This window comes from Pongo pygmaeus, chromosome X (genome assembly GCF_028885625.2).
Source record: "Pongo pygmaeus isolate AG05252 chromosome X, NHGRI_mPonPyg2-v2.0_pri, whole genome shotgun sequence".
NCBI classification, from domain to species: domain Eukaryota; kingdom Metazoa; phylum Chordata; class Mammalia; order Primates; family Hominidae; genus Pongo; species Pongo pygmaeus.
The window spans coordinates 1,038,638-1,060,244 of NC_072396.2; the positions used below are offsets into that span (position 1 = coordinate 1,038,638).

A 21,607-nucleotide genomic window follows, 5' to 3' on the forward strand; every position below is an offset into this window, starting at 1 on the left:
TTCTGATCACAGTGCCCCAGGGAGACCCCTGTGAGGGGCGCTTTCTGTCATGTAGAGAAAAAAGTACAGCCTGAATGAGAAGCTCTCCGGCAGCATCATCAATGCCTCCAACCCCCAAGAGAGCAGGTGCTCTGCAGACCCCGCCCCACAGCTGAATGGTTTCTCCCTGGGGAAGCCAAGGCCCCTCTCCTTGCCCCTTAATCCCATTCCCCTGAGAGCAGGGCTTCTATTTCTTTCTTTTCTTTTCTTTTCCTTTTTTTTTTTTTGAGATGGAGTCTCGCTCTGTCCCCCAGGCTGGAGTGCAGTGGCGCGATCTCGGCTGGCTGCAACCTCCGCCTCCCGGGTTCAAGTGATTCTCGTGCTTTAGCCTCCCAAGTAGCTGGGACTACAGGCGCCGCCACCACGCCTGGAGAATTTTTTTTATTTTTAGTAGAGACGGGGTTTCACCGTGTTAGCCAGGATGGTCTCGATCTCCTGACCTCGTGATCCACCCGCCTTGGCCTCCCAAAGTGCTGGGATTACAGGCGTGAGCCACCGCGCCCAGCCTTTCCTTTTTTTTTTTTTTTTGAGACAAAGTCTCGCTCCTGTCCCCCAGGCTGGAGTGCAATGGCGCGATCTCAGCTCACTGCAACCTCTGTCTCCCGGGTTCAAGCGATTCTCCTGCATCAGCCCCCCGAATAGCTGGGATGACAGGTGGCTGCCACCATGCCTGGTTAATTTTTCTATTTTTAGTAGACAGGGTTTCACCATGTTGGCCATGCTGGTCTCTAACTCCTCTGACCTCAGGTAATCCTCCCGCCTCGGCCTCCCAAAGTGCTGGGATGACAGGCGTGAGCCACCGCGGCCAGCCCAGAGCTTTTATTTCTTATCTCTGCGTTCCCCCAACTCAACCTTCTCCCCAGCTCCCCTGCTCCCCTACCCCACCTCCTCCCCAACCCACCTCCTCCTTCACCTGCTTCTAGCCCCTTCCAGGAAAGCTGATGTCCCTTTTGAAAGAAAAATAAATCGCCGGGCGCAGTGGCTCACACCTGTCATCCCAGCACTTTGGGAGGCCGAGGCGGGAGGATCACTTGAGGTCAGGAGCTTGAGACCAGGTCAGGAGATTGAGACCAGCCTGGCTGACATGGTGAAATCCCGTCTTTACTAAAAATACAAAAACTTAGCTGGGCGTGGTGGGGGTGCCTGTAATCCCAGCTGCTCGGGAGGCTGAGGCAGGAGAATCGTGTGAACCCGGGAGGTGGAGGTTGCAGTGAGCCGAGATTGCGCCACTGCACTCCAGCCTGTGGACAGACTGAGACTCCATCTCAAAAAAAAAAAGAAAAGAAAAAATATGGGAAAGTTCTCTACATCGACATCAGCAACAAAGTATGAGCCACTGACAAGAACATCCACCTTCGTGGCCAGTTCCAGCAGCCTTGGTGAGCCATCTGATTTGGCTCTTGGAAAGACAAACTTCTCTACATGAATGGTGAAAGTCAGAAACAGGGTATGAGCCATTGACAATCAGACCCACTACAGTTTGCAGTTTGAGGAGCCCTGGTAAGCCATCTGGTTGAACTCTTGGAAAGTTAAAGTTCTCTACATCGATGTCAGCAACAAAGTATGAGCCGTTGACAACAACATCCACCTTCGTGGCCAGTTCCAGCAGCCTGGGTGAGCCATCTGGTTGAGCTTTTGAGAAGATAAACTTCTCTACATCCATGTCAAAAGGAAGATATGAGCCATTGACGAGAAGATCCACCATGGTGCCAGTTCCAGCAGCCTTAGCATCTGGCTGAATTCTTGGGAAGATAAACTTCTCTACATCAATGTCAACCAGAAGATATGAGCATTTGACAAGAAGATCCACCATGATGCCAGTTCCAGCAGCCTGGGTGAGCCATCTGGTTGAATTCTTGGGATGACAAACTTCTCTATATCAATGTCAACCAGAAGATATGAGCCTTTGACAGAAGATCCACCATGGTGCCAGTTCCAGCAGCCTGGGTGAGCCATCTGCCTGAATTCTTGGGAAGATAAACTTCTCTATATCAATGTCAATAAGAAGATATGAGCCTTTGACAAGAAGATCCACCATGATGCCAGTTCCAGCAGCCTTGGTGAGCCATCTGGCTGAATTATTGGGAAGATAAACTTCTCTATATCAATGTCAACCAGAAAATATGAGCCTTTGACAAGAAGATCCACCATGGTGCCAGTTCCAGCAGCCTGGGTGAGCCATCTGGTTGAATTCTTGGGAAGATAAACTTCTCTACATCAATGTCAACCAGAAGATATGAGCATTTGACAAGAAGATCCACCATGATGCCACTTCTAGCAGCCTTGGTGAGCCAGCTGATTGAGCTCTTGGTAAGATAAACTTTGCATTGATGTCAATAACAAGGCATGATTCATTAAAGACAAAAAGTCCCATTATTGTGCCCAGTTCCAGCAGCCTTGGTGAGCCATCTGATTTGGCTCTTGGAAAGACAAACTTCTCTACATGAATGGTGAAAGTCAGAAACAGGGTAGGAGCCATTGACAAGCAGACCCATTATGGTTTGCAGTTTAAGGAGCCTTGGTAAGACATCTGGTTGAACTCTTGGAAAGTTAAAGTTCTCTACATCGATGTCAGCAACAAAGTATGAGCCATTGACAAGAACATCCAGCTTCGTGGCCAGTTCCAGCAGCCTTGGTGAGCCATCTGATTTGGCTCTTGGAAAGACAAACTTCTCTACATCAATTCTGGAGCGAAGCAGCGTGCTATGGTTTGGGTATGGTTTGTTTGGTCCTGCCAAGTTGCATGTTGAAATTTGACCCCCAGTGTGGTAGTGGGGCCTGGTGGGAGATGTTTAAACCATGTGGGTGAATCCCGTGTGAATGGCTTGGTCCTGCCTCCATAGTCATGAGTGAGTTCTCATTCTCAGTTTCCAGGAGAGCTGGTTGTTGAAAAGAGCCTGGCACCTCCACCCCTCTCTCTTGCTTCCTTTCTGCCCATGTGGTCTCCACACACAATGTCTTCCTTTCACTTTCTGTCATGACTGGAAGCAGCGTGATGTCCTCACCACACCAGGTCCAAACACCGTGCTTCCTGGACAACCTGGAGAACCCCCATGAGCCGAATAAATAATCTCTTTTTTTTTAATTTTATTATTATTATACTTTAAGTTCTAGGGTACATGTGCACAACGTGCAGGTTATTTACATATGTATACATGTGCCATGCTGGTGTGCTGCACCCAGTAACTCATCATTTAGCATTAGGTATATCTCCCAATGCCATCCCTCCTCCCTCCCCCCACCCCACAACAGGCCCCGGTGTGTGATGTTCCCCTTCCTGTGTCCATGTGTTCTCATTGTTCAATTCCCACCTATGAGTGAGATCATGTGGTGTTTGGTTTTTCGTCCTTGCGATAGTTTGCTGAGAATGATGGTTTCCAGTTTCATCCATGTCCCTACAAAGGACATGAACTCATCATTTTTTATGGCTGCATAGTATTCCATGGTGTCTATGTGCCACATTTTCTTAATCCAGTCTATCGTTGTTGGACATTTAGATTGGTTCCAAGTCTTTGCTATTGTGAATAGTGCTGCAATAAACATACGTGTGCATGTGTCTTTATAGCAGCATGATTTATAATCTGTTTTTCTTTTTTTTTTTTGAGACACAGTCTTGTTCTGTCACCAGGCTGGAGTGCAGTGGCGCCATCTCGGCTCAATGCAAGCTCCACCTCCCTGGTTCAATTGATTCTCCTGCCTCAGCTTCCCAAGTAGCTGGGATTACAGGTGCACGCCACCACGCCCAACTAATTTTTGTATTTTTAGTAGAGATGAGGTTTCACCATGTTGGCCAGGATGGTCTCAATCTCTTGACCTCATGATCCGCCTGCCTCGGCCTCCCGAAGTGCTGGGATTACAGGGGTGAGCCACCGCACCCAGCCAATGATCTCTTCTTTATCGATTACCCAACCTCAGGTATTCCTTTACAGCAACATGAATGGACTAAGACACAGCTCCTGCAGGAACGGGGAGGCTAAGACGGTAGACGTGCAGACTGGGCAGCCGTCTTTCACCTTTGCTGATGTTGTTATCTAGGTGTCATTTTCCATTGCATGTGCATGAAGCCCTATGCTTTGTTTAGGCGCCAACTGTTTGTATCGTAACACATCTCAAGTCTGCTTGGTTCTTTTTTTGGGGACGGAGTTTTGCTCTTGTTGCCCAGGCTGGAGGGCAATGGCACCATCTCGGCTCACTGCAACCTCCACCTCCTGAGTTCAAGGGATTCTCCTGCCTCAGCCTCCTGAGTAGCTGGGATTACAGGCACTCGTCACCACGCCCGGCTAATTTTTGTATTTTTTTTTTTTTAGTGAGCCACCACCCCTGGCCTGCTTGGTGTTTCTTATGATTTTGTAGACGGCACAAAAGGCATCTGTATTTTTGTGTGTGCAAGTGTGTGTGCAGGTGTGTGTGTGCCAATATGCTTGTTTGTGCAGAGGAGTGTGCAGATGTGTGTGTAGTTGTGTGTATGCACATGTGCACAGTGTCCAGGTGTGTGGGGATGTGGGTGTGCAGGTCTGTGTGTGCAAACATGCATATGTGTGTGCAGGTGTGTGTATGTACAGATGTGTGTGCAGGTGTGTGTGTGCATATGTGTGTGCAGATGCGCATGTGTCATTGTGTATATGCACGTGTGCTCTGTGTGCATGCATGTGTGTGCACAGATATGTGTGCAGGTATGTGTGTGCAGATGTGCACTGTGTGCAGGTGTGTGGGGATGTGTGTGCACAGGTCTCTGTGCAGATGTGCTTGTGTACAGATGTGCATATATAGACAAGTGTGCATGCAGGTGTGTGCCATTGTGTTTGTGCAGACGTGTGTGCAGGTGTGTGTGCAGATATGTGTGCAGGTGTGTGTGCAGATGTGCAGATGTGCATGTGTAATTATGTGTATGCACATGTGCACTGTGTGCAGGTGTGTGTGTGCAGATGTGTGTGTAGTTGTGTGTACGCCCATGTGATGTGTGTGTGTGCAGGTCTCTGTGCAGATGTGCTTGTGTGCAGATGTGCATGTGTAGACAAGTGTGTGTGTGTAATTGTGCTTGTTTGTGCAGACGTATGTGCAGGTGTGTGTGCAGATGTGTGTGTGTAGCTATGTGTACACACATGTGCCCTGTGTGCAGGTGTGTGGGGGATGTGTGTGCACGTCTGTGTGTGCAGACATGCATATGTGCTTGCAGGAGTGTGGGATGTGTGAGTGTGCAGTTCTGTGTGTGCAGGTGTGTGTGCAGACATGTATGTGTGTGCAGGTGTGTGTGCAGGACTGTGCTAATGTGCTTGTTTGCGCAGATGTGTGTGTAGCTGTGTGCAGATGTGTGTGTACGCCCATGTGCCCTGTGTGCAGGTGTGTGGGGATGTGTGTGTGCAGGTCTGTGTGTGCAGATGTGTGTGCAGACACGCATGTGTGTGCAGGAGTGTGTGTGTAGACGTGTGTGGGACTCACACTTGAGCTGTTCCACAGGCCACTCTTTGGAGACGAGGTCAGGAGCCAATGAACTCACGGAGCAATTACAGGTTTCCCAATCCTAAGAAATGAGGAAGCAGGGGAGGGAGGAGCAGGGAGGGCCTGATGAGACAGAGGAGCTCTGAAGGGAGCTACTCAGAAGCGGGAGTCTCCGAGAGAAGAAAAGCAAGTGAAAGGAGAGGAAGCGGATGCCGTGGGGTAAGCTAAGTTCTTTCGTTCTGTGGTCTTCGAGCATGTCGAGTCACCCGGGTACATGTTTCTGCTGTGTCTGTCGATCGGAAAGAAAGAGACTGAACCGTAACGTAAGATTTCAAACGTTGACTCAAGCCAAAGTGGGGACAGCGGCCCGGAAGACTGAGACCCAAGGAACGTTGGATATGAGTTGTCTTCTGCCTTTGTTATACGCAGGTTTTTAAAGGCAAAATAAAAAAAAAAAATTAAATAAAATAAAAAGAGGGAGGTGTTGTTGGAGGACAGGGAGGGGGCTTCTGTGAAGCTGTTTGCTGGGAATTCTCGTTGGTTTACAGAAAAAAACAATTGATTAATGATTGGCTGTACATTGCTAAGCTACAGGACATTGGGGTATAGTATCTAGCATGGAATTATTACGTGAATTGATAGCTATCTGTGGCATCCGGAAGCCGTTTCGAGAGATGAACGCGGACGGGCGTGGTGGCTCACGCCTGTCATCCCAGCACTTTGGGAGCCTGAGGCGGGTGGATCACCTGAGGTCAGGAGTTCGAGACCAGCCTGGCCAACATGGAGAAACCCCGTCTCTACTAAAAATACAAAATTAGCTGGGCATGGTGGTGGGCACCTGTAATCCCAGCTACTCAGGAGGCTGAGGCAGGAGAATCGCTTGAACCTGGGAGGCAGACGTTGATGTCTCAAAAAAAAAAAAGAGAGATGGAAAGAGATGAACGCATAGCTGAAATGGGGAGGGAGTGTGATGGTGTTACTGGTTACTAGAAAGGGGTCCTGATCCAGACTCCAAGAAAGCGTTCTGGGATCTTGTGCAAGAAAGAATTGGAGGCAAGTTCACATTGCAAACTGAAAGCAAGCTTATTAAGATAGCAAAGGGGGGCCGGGCACGTTGGCTCATGCCTGTAATCCCAACACTTTTGGAGGCTGAGGCGGACGGATCACCTGAGCTCAGGAGTTCGAGATCAGCTTGGCCAACATGGCAAAACCACACCTTTATTAAAAATACAAAAAATTAGCTAGGCGTGGCAGTGTGTGCCTATAATCCCAGCTACTTGGGAGGCTGAGGCAGGAGAATCGCTTGAACCCACGAGGTGGAGGTGCAGTGAGCCCAGATCGCAGCACTGCACTCCAGCTTGGGCAACAAGAGCAAAACTCTGTCCCCAAAAAAAGATAACTAAAAGAAAAAATCACGGGGAGAGATGCTCCACTACAAGGGTGTCTGATAAAGGATTCATCTTTGTCATGACTATCTTTTGCAATAATCAATATTATATATATATATTTTTTTGGGGGGGGGGGCATCTGATTCTGTCGCCCAGGCTGGAGTGCAGTGGTGCAATCTCAGCTCACTGCAACATCCACCTCCCGGGTTCAAGCGATTCTCCTGCCTCAGCCTCCTGAGTAGCTGGGACTACAGGCACCTGCCACCATACCCGGCTAATTTTCTTTGTATTTTTAGTAGAGACGGGGCTTTCACCATGTTGGCCAGGCTGGTCTCGAACTCCTGACCTCGTGATCTGCCTGCCTCGGCCTCCCAAAGTGCTGGGATTATACGCATGAGCCACTGCGCCCAGCTGCTTCTTCTTTTTCTTTTTCTTTCTTTTTTTTTATTTTAGATGGAGTCTCACTCTGTCTCCCAGACGGGAGTGCAGTGTTGCAATCTCAGCTCACCACAGCCTCCGCCTCCCAAGGTCAAGCAATTCTCCTGCCTCAGCCTCCCGAGTAGCTGGGATTACAGGCGTGTACCACCACTGCCTGAGTAATTTTTGTGTTTTTAGTAGAGACAACGTTTCACCATGTTGGCCAGGCTGGTCTCGAACTCCTGACCTCAAATGATCCACACGCCTCAGCCTCCCAAAGTGCTAGGATTATAGGCACGAGCCACCACACCTGGCCTCTGACATTTTCTTATCTTGCCCAAATTCCTATCTAAGAGGTCTGGGGAGGCAAGCCCTACAAACCATAAATTCTCATCAAATGGGATTTATTTAACCCTGTATGTTGTGATTTACTTTCCAAGCTGACTCTGGCAAACATTACAAGACAAAGAGAAAAAAACAACATATTTTGCCCCAAAACATATTTCTTAGCCGTATTTTTTCGTTTTCTTTTGAGACGGTCTCATTCTGTTTCCAAGGCTGGAGTGCACTGGTGCAATCTTGGCTCCCTGCAACCTCCATCTTCCGGGTTCAAGCAATTCTCCTGCCTTCTCAGCCTTCCAAATAGCTGAGATAATATGCATGAGCCATCGTGTCCAGCTAATTGTATATATATATATATATATATATATATATATATATATATTTTTTTAGTAGAGATGGGGTTTCACCGTGATGGCCAGGCTGGTCTCGCACTCCTGACCTCAGGTGATTCACCTGCTTCGACCTCCCAAAAATGCTGGGATTACAGGCGTGAGCCACCATGCCCAGCCTTCTTTGCCATATTTTGAAATGACCCCCAAAAGCTGTCCTTTGTTGGGGAAAATTTGCATCTGTAAAGAATTTCTGCTGGGGGTGGTGGCTCACGCCTGTAATCCCAGCAGACCAAGGCTAGCGGACTACTTGAGGTCAGGAGTTCGAGACCAGCCTGGCCAACATGGCGAAAACCCGTCTCTAGTAAAAACAAACAAAAAAAAAATACAAAAAATTAGCCGGGCGTGGTGGCACGCGCCTGTAATCCCAGCTACTTGGGAGGCTGAGGCAGGAGAGTCACTTGAACCCAGGAAGCAGAAGTTGCAGTGAGCTGAGATCATGCCATCTTGTCAGAGCGAATCTGTGTCTCAAAAAAAAAAAAAGAATCTGTATTAACATAGCTGGACATAGCTGGATCTTTTTCTTCCAGGACCTCCCAATCCTTAAGAGATTAACTAAGATCTGAATAGAAAACATTTGTCAGCCTGGCGTGGTGGCTCACGCCTGTCATCCCAGCACTTTGGGAGGCTGAGGCAGGTGGATCACCTGAGGTCAGAAGTTCGAGACCAGCCTGACCAATATAAAGAAACCCCGTCTCTACTAAAAATACAAAATTAGCCAGGCGTGGTGGCAGGTGCCTGTAATCCCAGCTACTCGGGAGGCTGAGGCAGGAGAATTGCTTGAACCTGGGAGGCAGAGGTTGCAGTGAGCCCAGATCACACCATTGCACTCCAGCCTGGGCGACAGAGCAAGATTCCGTCTCAAAAAAAAAAAAATATATATATATATATACACACACACATATATATACACACACACATATATATACACACACACATATATATACACACACATATATACACACACACATATATACACACACATATATACACACACATATATACATATATACACAGATACATATATATATACACACACACATATATACTTATATACATATATACACACACACATATATACATATATATACACACACACACATATATATATATTTTACAGAGTCCGACTCTTTTCATCTACACTAATTGAATCGGAACAGAGATTAACATGTAAATAGTTCTCTTTGGAGAACTTAATATACTCGATTCTTGGAGACATGCTTTTTACTTGTAAAACGGTCTGTTCAGGTGAGGTAAGAACCTGGTAGGCGGGGCGCCTCGGCTCTCATCTCCATTCTCACCACTTTGGGCGGGAGAATCGCTTGAACCCGGGAGGTGGAGGTTGCAGTGAGCCGAGATCGCGCCACTGCACTCCAGCCTGGGCGACACAGCGAGACTCTGTCTCAAAAAAAAAAAAAAGAAGATCTTGGTCTTTTTTTTCTACAACAGATAATGAGATGACAGGGGAAAAATAAAACAAGAACAATTGTTCTCCTTGGAAGCTCCGTCCTATTGTTACGGAGGTAGAAGGAAACCTTTTCCAGAGCTTGTTGACATCAAAGGGTTTTTTTGTTTGTTTGTTTGTTGGTTTGTTTTTTTGAGACAGAGTCTTGCTCTTTCTCCAGGCTGGAGTGCAGTGGCACCATCTCGGCTCACTGCAACCTCCGCTTCCCAGGTTCAAGTGATTCTCCTGCCTCAGTCTCCCGAGTAGCTGGGACTACAGGCGCCTGCCACCACGCCCAGCTATTTTTTTTTTTTTTTGTATTTTTTTGTTTAGTAGAGATAGAGTTTCACTGTGTTATCCAGGATGGTCTGGATCTCCTGACCTCGTGATCCACCCGCCTCGGCCTCCCAAAGTGCTGGGATGACAGGCGTGAGTCACCGCACCTGGCATGAAAGGGTTTTTCATTAAAAATCCTCGTTATACCACGGAGCCCTGTGTTGGGGTAAAATATCATGATTTCCCTCACTCTCCATCATTCTTGCTTTGAATCTGAGAAGGAAGCTTGGCGGCCTCTATTTTAGGATCAGTCGAAAATTTCCAGAAAGGGGAAAGAAAACTCATTCTGTAAACAAAAAAGAAGAAGAGAAAAAAGTATAAGCGGTACAGACAAAACGCAAAGATGTTGCATAATTTTCCATGAGTGGAAAACGTCCTGTAAACCAAAAAAGACGTATCTGAGACAGGTCTCAGTCCATTTAGAAAGTTCATTTTGCCGAGCTTAAGGACGCCTGCCCATGACAGAGCCTCAGGAAATCGCGATGACAGGTGCTCTGGAAGCACAGGGCACAATTTGCTTTCATACATTTTTTGGGGGGGTGCTGGGGATCCAGTCTTGCTCTGTCACCCAGGCTGCAGTGCAATGGTGCGATCTCAGCTCACTCTCACTGCAACCTCCGCCTCCCAGGTTCAAGCGATTCTCCTGCCTCAGCCTCCCGAGTAGCTGGGATTACAGGCACCCACCACCACGCCAAGCTAATTTTTGTATTTTTAGTAGAGATGGGGTTTCACCACGTTAGCCAGGCTGGTCTCGAACTCCTGGCCTCAAATGATCCACCTGCCTCGGCCTCCCAACGTGCTGGGATGACGGGCTTGAGCCACTGCACCCGGCCTTTTTTTTTCTTTTTTTGAGATCCAGTCTTGCTCTGTCACCCAGGCTGGAGTGCAATGGTGCAATCTCAGCTGACTCTCACTGCAACCTCTGCCTCCCGGGTTCAAACGATTCTCCTGCCTCAGGCTCCCGAGTGACTGGGATGACAGGTGCTCACCACCACGCCCAGCTAATTTTTCTATTTTTAGTAGAGATGGGGTTTCATCATCTTGGCCAGGCTGTTCTTGAACTTCTGACCTCAAGTGATCCACCTGCCTCGGCCTCCCGAAGTGCTGGGATGACAGGCATGAGCCGCCGCGCCCGGCCCTAAATCTGCATTTTTACATGAACAGTAGGGCAGAGGAGCCAGGCGCAGTGGCTCACCCCTGTAATTCCAGCTCTTCGGGAGTCCAAGTCGGGTGGATAACCTGAGGTCAGGAGTTCGAGACAAGCCTGGCCAACATGGTGAAACCCTGTCTCTACTGAAAATACAAAAATTAGCCAGGTATGGTGTGGTGGCGGGTGCCTGTAATCCCAGCTACTCAGGAAGCTGAGGCAGGAGAATCACTTAAATCTCGCAGGTGGAGGTTGCAGTGAGCTGAGATCACGCCACTGCACTCCAGCCTGGGCAACAGAGCGAAACTCTGTTAAGAAAAAAAAAAAAAAAAAAAAAGGTAGGGGAGAGGAAACAATCAGACTTTGAAATTTGTTTGTCCTTTGTCTCCAAGGATTTCCTTGTGGCCAAATTGTGAGGGATATATGTAGTTCTTTTTTTGTTTTGTTTTGTTTTGTTTTTTGTGATAGAGTTTCTCTCTGTCACCCAGGCTGCAGTGCAATGGCACGATCTCAGCTCACTGCAACCTCCGCCTCCCAGGTTCAAGCAATTCTACTGCCTCAGCCTCCTGAGTAGCTGGGATTACAGGCATGCACTACCATGCCCAGCTAATTTTTGTATTTTTAGCAGAGAAAGGGTTTCTCCACGTTGGTCAGGCTGGTCTCAAACTCCTGGCCTCAGGTGATCCACCAGCCTCGGCCTCCCAAAGTGCTGGGATTATAGGCATCAGCCACGGCGCCCGGCCCCAGTATGTAATTTTAAAAATCTTTGTAGTACCTCATGTACAAATAAAATGGGAGGCAGATTTGCCTAAGACAGTTTCCACTACGACCTTTCGTGATTTTGGGGTCCTGAGACTTATTTACCTTTCACAGTTTACAGCAGGAAAATCCGTGGAGACAGCAGATCCGAGAAGCGGCGATGTTTGCGTAGAACCCTGTACGTGCTTCCTTTGGCCTGTCGGTAATGGGGTTGGGGATTTTCTTTTTTTTAAGTGAAGTGTAAAGAACTGAAATGTTTTGCTCCGTAATGATGAACCAGGATAGAAGTGAGAACTCAGGGCAGAAGAATCTGAATGAGGAACTGTCTGACCTATGACAAATTTAACATGTCACGTTCCCTCTGAGACGCTGCACATCCTCCTGAAGCAGCGTGACAAGGCACATCCTCCTGAAGAGTCTCCAGGCAGAAGATACGCATGAACCTGTCAAAAAAAAAAAAAAAAAAAAAGAGCCGGCCAGGCGCGGTGGCTCAAGCCTGTAATCCCAGCACTTTGGGAGGCTGAGGTGGGGGATCATGAGGTCAAGAGTTCGAGACCAGCCTGGCCAACATGGTAAAACCACATCTCTGCTAAAAATACAAAAATTAACTGGGTGTAGTGGCGGGTGCCTCTAGTCCCAGCTACTCAGGAGGCCAAGGCAGGAGAATCGCTTGAACCCAGGAGGTGGAGGTTGCAGTGAGCCAAGATCACACCATCGCACCCCAGCCCGGGTGACAGAGTGACAGTCTGTCTCAAAAAAAAAAAAAAAAAACAACAAAAAACAACAAAAAACAGCCAAACACTGCAAAATATTTAAAGAGGTTTATTCTGAGCCAAATACGAGTGAGCAAGAAGGCCCAGAGAAAATAGTCTAAAGAGATCCTGAGAACACGTATCCAAGCTGGCTGAGCGGCAGCTTGGTTTTATATGTTTTTGTTTGTTTACTTATTTTACTTTATTTTATTTATTTATTTATTTATTTATTTATTTATTTTGAGATGAAGCCTCGCTCAGTCTGTTAGGCTGGAGTGCAGTGGCGCAATCTCAGCTCACTGCAACCTCTGTCTCCCGGATTCAAGCGATTCTCCCGCCTCAGCCTCCCGAGTAGCTGGGACTACAGGAGCCCACCACCACGCCCGGCTAATTTTTTTTTTTTTTTTTTTTTTTTGAGACGGAGTCTTGCTCTGTCGCCCAGGCTGGAGTGCATTGGCGTGATCTCTGCTCACTGCAACCTCCACCTCCCGGGTTCACACCATTCTCCTGCCTCAGCCTCCTGAGTAGCTGGGACTACAGGCGCCCACCACCACGCCCAGCTAATTTTTTGTATTTTTAGTAGAGACGAGGTTTCATGGTGTTAGCCAGGGTGGTCTCGATCTCCTGACCTTGTGATCCACCCACCTCAGCCTCCCAAAGTGCTGGGATTACAGGCGTAAACCACCACGCCCGGCCAATTTTTGTATTTTTAGTAGCGACGGGGTTTCACCATGTTGGCCAGGCTGGTCTCAAACTCGTGACCTCACGTGATCTGCTCACCTCAGCCTCCCAAAGTGCTGGGATTACAGGCGTGAGCCACCGTGTCCGGCTATTTTATTTTATTTGTTTTATTTTTTGAGACAGAGTCTCACTCTGTCGCCCAGACTGGAGTGCAGTGGAGCGATCTCAGCTCACTGCAACCTCTGCCTCCGGAGTTGAAGCAATTCTCCTGCCTCAGCCTCCCAAGTAGCTGGCATTACAGAGGTACGCCAACACGCCTGGCTAAATTTTGTTTGTTTGTTTGTTTGTTTGTTTTTGTTTTTCAGTAGACACAGGGTTTCACCATGTTGGCCAGGCTGGTCTCGAACTACTGACCTCACATGATGTGCCTGCCTCAGCTTCCAGAAATACTGGGATTACAGCCGTGAGCCGCCTCACCCAGCCAGCAGCTTGGTTTTATGTTTGTTTGTTTATTTTTAATTTTTGGAGACCGAGTCTCACTCAGTCGCCCTGGCTGGAGTGCAGTGGCGTGATTTCGGCTCATGGCAACCTCCACCTCCCGGGTTCCAGTGATTCTCCTGCCTCAGCCTCCCGAGTAGCTGGGAGTATAGGTGCATGCCACTGTATTGTCCAGGCTGGTCTTGAACTCCTGACCTCATGATCCGCCCACCTGAGCCTCTCCAAGTGCTGGGATTACAGGCGTGAGCCTCTGTGCCCAGCCAAGAGACAGTTTTGCAGGACCATTTCAAAATATGTCAAGTAAATATATTTTGGGGTGAAATGTATTTTGGAGTGGCATATACTGATTTCCCACAGTCTTATCTGGGGAGGCATATCCTGGCCTCCTAGAAAGGTTACACAATAGCAGACAGGTGTGGTGGGTCACGCCTGCAATCCCAGCCCTTTGGGAGGCCGAGGCAGGTGGACCATGAGGTCAGGAGATTGAGACCATCCTGGCCAACATGGTGAAACTCCATCTCTACTAAAAATACAAAAGTTAGCTGGGCGTGGTGGCGCATGCCTGTAATCTCAGCTACTCAAGAGGCTGAGGTAGGAGAATCGCTTGAACCCGGGAGGTGGAGGTTGCAGTCAGCTGAGATTGCGCCACTGCACTGCAGCCTGGGCGACAGAGCGAGGCTCCGTCTTAAAAAAAAAATAATAATAAATAAATAAAAGCTTATGCAGTAGCTGAAAAGACAGGGAAAGGAGGTGAAGAAATGACAGAAAGCTTAGAAGTCTCTCGTTATAACCCCTTCTTGCCCCATCTTATGGTTCCCTTAAAGCACCAACCAAAGGTACTTGTGTTACAGGAAAGGGGTTCGGATCCAGCCCCCAAGAGAGAGGGTTCTTGGATCTCACACAACAAAGAATTCAGGGCGGCCGGGCGCGGTGGCTCACACCTGTAATCCCAGCACTTTGGGAGAGGCAGAGGCGGGTGGATCACGAGGTCAGGAGTTCGAGACCAGCCTGGCCAACGTGGTAAAACCCCTTATCTACCAAAAATACAAAAATTAGCCAGGCGCGGTGGCAGACGCCTGTAGTCCCAGCTACTCAGGAGGCTGAGGCAGGAGAATGGCGTGAACCCGGGAGGCAGAGCTTGCATTGAGCTGAGACCCCACCACTGCACTCCAGCCTGGGTGACAGAGCGAGTCCATCTCAAAAAAAGAAAAAAAAAAAATTCAGGGTGAGTCGGCAGTGTAAAGCCAATGCAAGTTTATTACAAAAGTAAAATAGTGAAAGACTAGATACTCCAGAGGCCGGGCACAGTGGCTCATGCCTGTAATCCCAGCACTTTGGGAGGTCGAGGTGGGCAGATCACCTGAGGTCAGGAGTTCAAGACCAGCCTGGCCAACATGGTGAAACCCCATCTCTGCTAAAAATACAAAAATTAGCCAGGCGTGGTGGTGCGTGCCTGTAGTCCCAGCTACTTGGAGGCTGAGGCAGTAGAATCGCTTGAACCTGGGAGGTAGAGGTTGCAGTGAGCCGAGATGGTGCCACTGTACTCCAGCCTGGTTGACAGAGTGAGACTTCGTCTCCAAAAATTAAATAAATAAGTCAACCAAGAGGGCTGGACGCGCAGTGGCTCACACCTGTCATCCCATCAGTTTGGGAGGCCAAGGCAGGAGGATCACTTGAGATCCGCAGTTCGATACCAGCCTGGCCAACATGGTGAAACCCTGTCTCTACTAAAAATACAAAAATTAGCAGGGCGTGGTGGCAGGCGCCTGTAATCCCAGCTACTCGGGAGGCTGAGGCAGGAGGATGGCTTAAACCCGGGAGGCGGAGGTTGCAGTGAGCCGAGATCGTGCCGTTGCACTCCAGCCTGGGCGACAGAGCAAGACCATCTCCAAAATAATCATAATAATTAATAATAATAATAATAAGTAGTGCAAGAGAAGTACACAAATATTCCAAACATTTAGTGACTCAGCAGAGGGGCCAGTCTCGCGGAACAAGAGTTCTGCACCTGTTACCACCACCCAGGGAGTTGTATCTGAATCTCAACATTTAGTGACTCAGCAGAGGGGGCCAGTCTCATGGAACAGGACTTCTATACCTGTTACCACCACCGGGGGAGTTGTATCTGAATCTCAAGGTCAGGCCCACCCAGACAGAACGTGCATCTCTACGGTGCCACAGGAGAGTCTGTCCAGTGCCCAGAGACACCTGCAAGACCCAGAAGCAGGCTCCAAGAAGCGGGGTGCTGCAGTCCAGTGGGGAAAGCAGCCACATCCCTATGTCATGTGGGCTACAGATGAGTAGGGGGGGGCGGGGGCAGGAGAAGAAGAAACAGGTGTGGCCTACATGCTTTTACTTCCCCTTAGCAAGCGAGGTTCCTCTTGCAGAGGAACGGTCTCAGAGACACAATCTTTTTTTTTTTTTTTTTTTGAGTTGCAATCTTGCTCTGTCACCCAGGCTGGAGGGCAGTGGTGCGATCTCGGCTCACTGCAGCCTCCACCTCCCGGGTTCAAGCCATTCTCCTGCCTCAGCCTCCCGAGTAGCTGGGACTACAGGCACCCACCACCACACCTGGCTAATTTTTGTGTTTTTAGTAGAGACGAGTTTTCACCATATTAGCCAGGCTGGTCCCGAACTCCTGACCTCAGGCGATCCACCTGCCTTGGCCTCCCAAAGTGCTGGGATTACAGGCATGAGCCACTGCGCCCAGCCGAGAGACGCAATCTTTCAGAGAGGAGGTTTGGAGCAGGAACCTCAGAGTGGACAGATGGTTCCCACCAGGTGCAGAAGCTTGAACTAAAGATGCTACAAAGGCCGGGTGCAGTGGCTCACACCTGTAATCCCAGCACTTTGAGAAGCTGAGGCAGGCAGATCATCTGAGGTCAGGAGTTTGAGCCCAGCCTGGCCAATATGGCAAAACAGCGTCTCTACTAAAAATGCAAAATTAGCCTGGCATAATGGCGGGCGCCTGTAATCCCAGCTACTCGGGAGGCTGGAGCAGGAGAATCGCTTGAACCCGGGAGGCTGAGGTTGCAGTGAGCCGAGATTGCACCACTGCACTCCAGCCTGGGCGACGGAGCGAGACTCCGTCTCAAAAAAGAAAAAATGAAATACATTAGTTTGGTTCATAAAGGTGGGACAACTCAAAGTGGGGGCTTCCGGGCTATAAATGAATTTAAACATTTTCTGGTTGACAATTGGTTGAGTTTGTAGCTCCTCCTCCTTCTCCTCTTCCTCCTCCTTCTCCACCCCCCTTCCTCCTCCTCCTTCTTTTTCTCTTCTTTCTTCTTCTTCTCCTTCCCCTTCTTCTTTCTTCTTCTTCTCCTTCCCCTTCTTCTTTCTTCTTCTTCCTCCTTCTCCTCCTCCTTTTTCTTCTTCTTCCTTATGGGCTTGGATAAAAGTATATTGACATGGATCCACCATTTGTAGAATCATAGAGTAGCTTCTTTTCTCCTCCTTCCCCTCCTTCTCCTCTTGCTCCTTCTCTTCCTCCTCCTCCTCCTTCTTCTTCTTCCTTTTTTGCATAAAGAAGTATCAAGTAAGAGTAGTTTCACCGCCCTAAAAATCCTCTGAGGTCCATGTATTCATCCCTCCCTCTGCCCAGCGCCTACCAACTCCGGATCTTTTTACTATTTCCATGATTTTGTCTTCTTCACACTGTCCAAGTGTTAGGATGACTCAGTCTGCAGCCATCTCAAAGTGGCTTCTTTCCCCTTAGTCATAAGTATTTAAAATTCATTCATGTCGTTTTATGTACTCACCCTTTCTTTCTTCCTCTTCTTTTTTTTTTTTTTTCACTTGCCTTTTATAGCTGTTGCAAAAGTCAAGATTTTTTAAAAAGTATAAAAGAGCAGGGCTGGGCGCAGTGGCTCACACCTGTAATCCCAGCACTTTGGGCGGGCGAGGCAGGTGGATCACGAGGTCAGGAGATCGAGACCATCCTGGCTAACACGGTGAAACCCCGTCTCTACTAAAAATACAAAAAAAAAAAAATCAGCTGGGTGTGGTGGCGGGTGCCTGTAGTCCCAGCTACTTGGGAAGCTGAGGCAGGAGAATGGTGTGAACCTGGGAGGTGGAGGTTGCAGTGAGCCGAGATCACCCCACTGCACTCCAGCCTGGGCGACAGAGCATGACTTCGTCTCAAAAAAAAAAAAAACAAAAAACAAAAAACTACAAAAGAGCAAAACAAAACAAAAAAACCAGTTATGAAAATGAAAACCTGAGCCATCCTTTCTTATTTTATTTCCCCAAATCCACTAATTATTAACAGAAAGTAAAGCTATGAGAAATGAATAAAAGTGACTGCAATTTCCTCGAAATGTGTGAGAACCCACCTTTAGTGTCAGCTATGGGTTCCCTCGTGAAGGTCAGCTGAGCCGTGACCCATGAACCACGGAAGCTTGACTCTAGATTGACCATCTTGAGATGCCAAAGATGTCCACGTCCTAATCCCCATGTGGGAGACACAATAATGGCCCTGCAGACCTTCCCCAGCTGGCCATGACCCCTCATTCGACCAGGTCCGCAGCTGACCACCATCCTGGGTTTGTTTCCCCAAATCACCTCCCTGGGGTCCCCTGCCAGGAATGTCCTGGGAGAGGCACCCTTCTCACTGTGTGACATTTTCTCTCGTGCAGCTCTTCCCTTCCCTCTGACCAGCACCATGCTTCTCCTGGTGACAAGCCTTCTGCTCTGTGAGTTGCCACACCCAGCATTCCTCCTGATCCCAGAGAAATCGGGTAAGTATGGAAACCTGGCTGAACCTTCTCTGCGGCCCCTGTTTAGACGTCCTGCATCTGGAGACCTATTTGGATACCTGGGTCCATCTGCATTTCATCTCTAATGTTTATGAGGGACCCAATAAGCACCAGCCAACCCACCAGAAGCTCAGAGCTCCTCTTGTTCTCACCTCCCTTTCTACCATTAATTCCCATCCACCCATTCTAGAGATGAGAAAACGGAGGCTCAGATACCTCCACGGTTTAACCCAACGACCATCCAGGTAGTGATGGGGCCAGGATGAGGACCCATGTCTGCATGGAGCCAAAGTGTTTCTTCCTTCCTTCCTTCTTTTGCTTCCTTCCTTTTTCCTTCCTCCCTTCTTCCCTCCCTTGCTTCCTTCTCTTCCTCCTGCCTTCCCTCTTTCCATCCTTCCTTCTCTCCTTCCTTCCATCCTTCTCTCCCTCCTGATTCATTTCTTCTTCCTTTCTTTCTCTTTCTTCCTTCCTTCCCTCCTTCCCTCTCTCTCTTTCTTCCTCCCATTGTTTCTTTCTTTCCTTCCTTCTTTCCTTCCTTCCTTCTTTCTTCCTTTCTTTCTTTCCTTCCTTCTTCCTTTCTTTCTTTCCTTCCTTCCTTTCTTTCTTTCCTTCCTTCCTTCCCTCCTTCCCTCTCTCTCTTTCTTCCTCTCATTGTTTCTTTCTTTCCTTCCTTCTTTCCTTCCTTCCTTCCTTCCCTCCCTCCCTCCTTTCTTTCTTTCTCTTTCTTCCTTCCTTCCCTCCTTCCCTCTCTCTCTTTCTTCCTTCTTTCCTTCCTTCCTTCTTCCTTTCTTTCTTTCCTTCCTTCCTTCCCTCCTTCCCTCTCTCTCTTTCTTCCTCTCATTGTTTCTTTCTTTCCTTCCTTCTTTCCTTCCTTCCTTCCCTCCCTCCCTCCTTTCTTTCTTTCTCTTTCTTCCTTCCTTCCCTCCTTCCCTCTCTCTTTCTTCCTTCCATTGTTTCTTTCCTTCCTTCTTTCCTTCCTTCCTTCCTTTCTTCCTTTCTTTCTTTCCTTCCTTCTTTCCTTCCCTCCTTCCCTCTCTCTCTCTTCCTTCCATTGTTTCTTTCTTTCCTTCCCTCCCTCCCTCCTTCCCTCTCTCTCTCTTTCTTTCTCCTTCTTTGTTTCTTTCTTTCTCTTTCTTTCTTTCTTTCCTTCTTTCTTTCTTTTTCTTTCTTTTCAGAGTCTCCCTCTTGTTGCCCAGGCTGGAGTGCAATGGCTCAATCTCAGCTCACTGCAAACTCAGCCTCCTGGGTTCAAGCGATTCTCCTGCCTCAGCCTCCCAAGTAGCTGGGATTACAGGTGCCTGCCAAGAGGCCCAGCTAATTTTTTGTATTTTTAGTAGAGACAGGGTTTTGTCATGTTGGCCACGCTGGTCTCAAACTCCTGGCCTCAGGTGATCCACCTGCCTTGGCCTCCCAAAGTGCTGGGATTACAGGTGCCTGCCACCATGCCCAGCTAATTATTGTATTTTTAATAGAGACAGGTTTTGTCATGTTGGCCAGGCTGGTCGCAAACTCCTGGCGTCAGGTGATCCCCCGCCTTGGCCTCCCAAAGTGCTGGGATCACAGCTGTGAGCCACGACACCCAGCCTCTTGTTTTTGGACTTCTTAATAACAGCCATTGTGACTGGTGTGGAATGACAGCTCATTGTGGTTTTGATTTGCATTTCCGGGAGGGACCTTCTTGACTGAAGATGTCAGGGCCTGCTTCGGGAAAATATTTCCAGGTTTTTGTGACCTGTTTCAGGGAAGACAGACAAAGACAGCTTTCTGTTTCTGCAATTTTCTCAAATTCCTTCGGCTTTATTTTAAACTGCCAAGGTTCCATAATTTGGGAAGCGTGTTCAGAGCCACATCACTCTGGATAAAGAGTATTTGCCTGTTCTCATTCAAGCGGTGTTCTCTCTCTCTCTCTCTCTTTTTTTTGAGACAGGGTCTCACTCTGTCACCCAGGCTGGAGTGCCATGGTGTGATCTCGGCTCACTGCAGCCTCAACTTTCTGGGATCAAGTATCATCCCACTCCAGCCTCCCAAGTAGCTGGGACTACAGAAATACACCACCACACCAAGCTAATTTAATTTTTTTTTTTTAATTTTATAGAGATGAGATCTTGCTATGTTGCCAAGACTGGTTTTTGATTTTTTTTTTTTTTTTTTGAGACGGAGTCTTGCTCTGTCTCCCAGGCTGGAGTGCATTGGTGCGATCTCGGCTCACTGCAGCCTCCACCTCCCAGGTTCAACCGATTCTCCTGCCTCAGCCTCCTGAGTAGCTGGGATTACAGGCACATGCCACCATGTCCACCTAATTTTTTTGTATCTTTAGTAGAGACGGGGTTTCACCATGTTGGCCAGGCTCGAACTCCTGACTTCAGGTGATCCACCCACCTCAGCCTCCGAAACTACTGGGATTACAGGCGAGAGCCACATCGCCTGGCCAGTTTCTGATGATTTCTGCAGTAAACATCTCCATGTGGAGAAGGAGCAAGCTGGGACTACAGACGTGCACCACCACGCCTGCCTAATTTAAATTTTTTTTTAATTGTTTTTTTTAAGAGATGCGATCTTGCTATGTTGCCCAGACAGATCTCAACCTACTGGGCTCAAGTCTGCTTTTTGCCTCAGCCTCCCAAGCTGCTGGGATTAGAGGTGTGAGCCACTGCCCCCAGTCTTCAGATGATTTTTGAATATTTCTGCAGTAGAAATCTCCTTTTTCAGAAACAGCAAGGGGGCTGTGAAAAGGAGGGAAGATGGACAAGGGAGGAACAGATACCTGAGGATGTGGGATGTCCTGGGACCACGTGAGTGACAGAGGAAAGTCAGCAGGCTCCAGCCCTGAACTTCACCTCCCAGAACCGAGTGAGAGGAGAGAAAACAGGGCCAGCCGGGCGTGGTGGCTCAGGCCTGTAATCCGAGCACTTTGGGAGGCCAAGGTGGGTGGATCACCTGAGGTCAGGAGTTCGAGACCAGCCTGACCAACATGGTGAAACCCCGTCTCTACTAAAAATACAAAAATTAGCCTGGCATGGTGGTGCGCGCCTGTTATCCCAACTACTCAGGAGGCTGAGGCATAAGAATCACTTGAACCCAGGTGGCGGAGCTTGCAGTGAGCCAAGATCGCGCTATTGCACTCCAGCCTGGGCGACAGAGCCAGACTCTGTGTCAAAAAAAAAAAAAAAAAAAGGAAAAGAAAACAGGAAAAGACGAAATTCTGAATCCAGTGCCCGT

The 21,607-nt window shown here is 48.4% G+C and overlaps 1 protein-coding gene across 3 annotated transcripts in view; it reads left to right on the top strand.

The window, feature by feature from the left end:
* The first annotated feature begins 5,640 nt into the window (after positions 1-5,640).
* The window catches only part of LOC129025982 (granulocyte-macrophage colony-stimulating factor receptor subunit alpha), a 40,985-nt gene continuing 25,018 nt past the window's right edge, over positions 5,641-21,607 (top strand). For 2 of the 3 annotated variants that reach the window (XM_054473137.1, XM_054473138.1), the window contains exons 1-2: positions 5,641-5,697; positions 18,269-18,370. In XM_054473137.1, the coding sequence (XP_054329112.1) occupies positions 5,688-5,697; positions 18,269-18,370 (112 nt within the window). In that variant the 5' untranslated portion in view covers positions 5,641-5,687. Of the gene's footprint in view, positions 5,698-11,814; positions 11,879-18,268; positions 18,371-21,607 lie in introns of all 3 variants that reach the window. The other variant, XM_054473139.1, reaches the window with a different exon arrangement.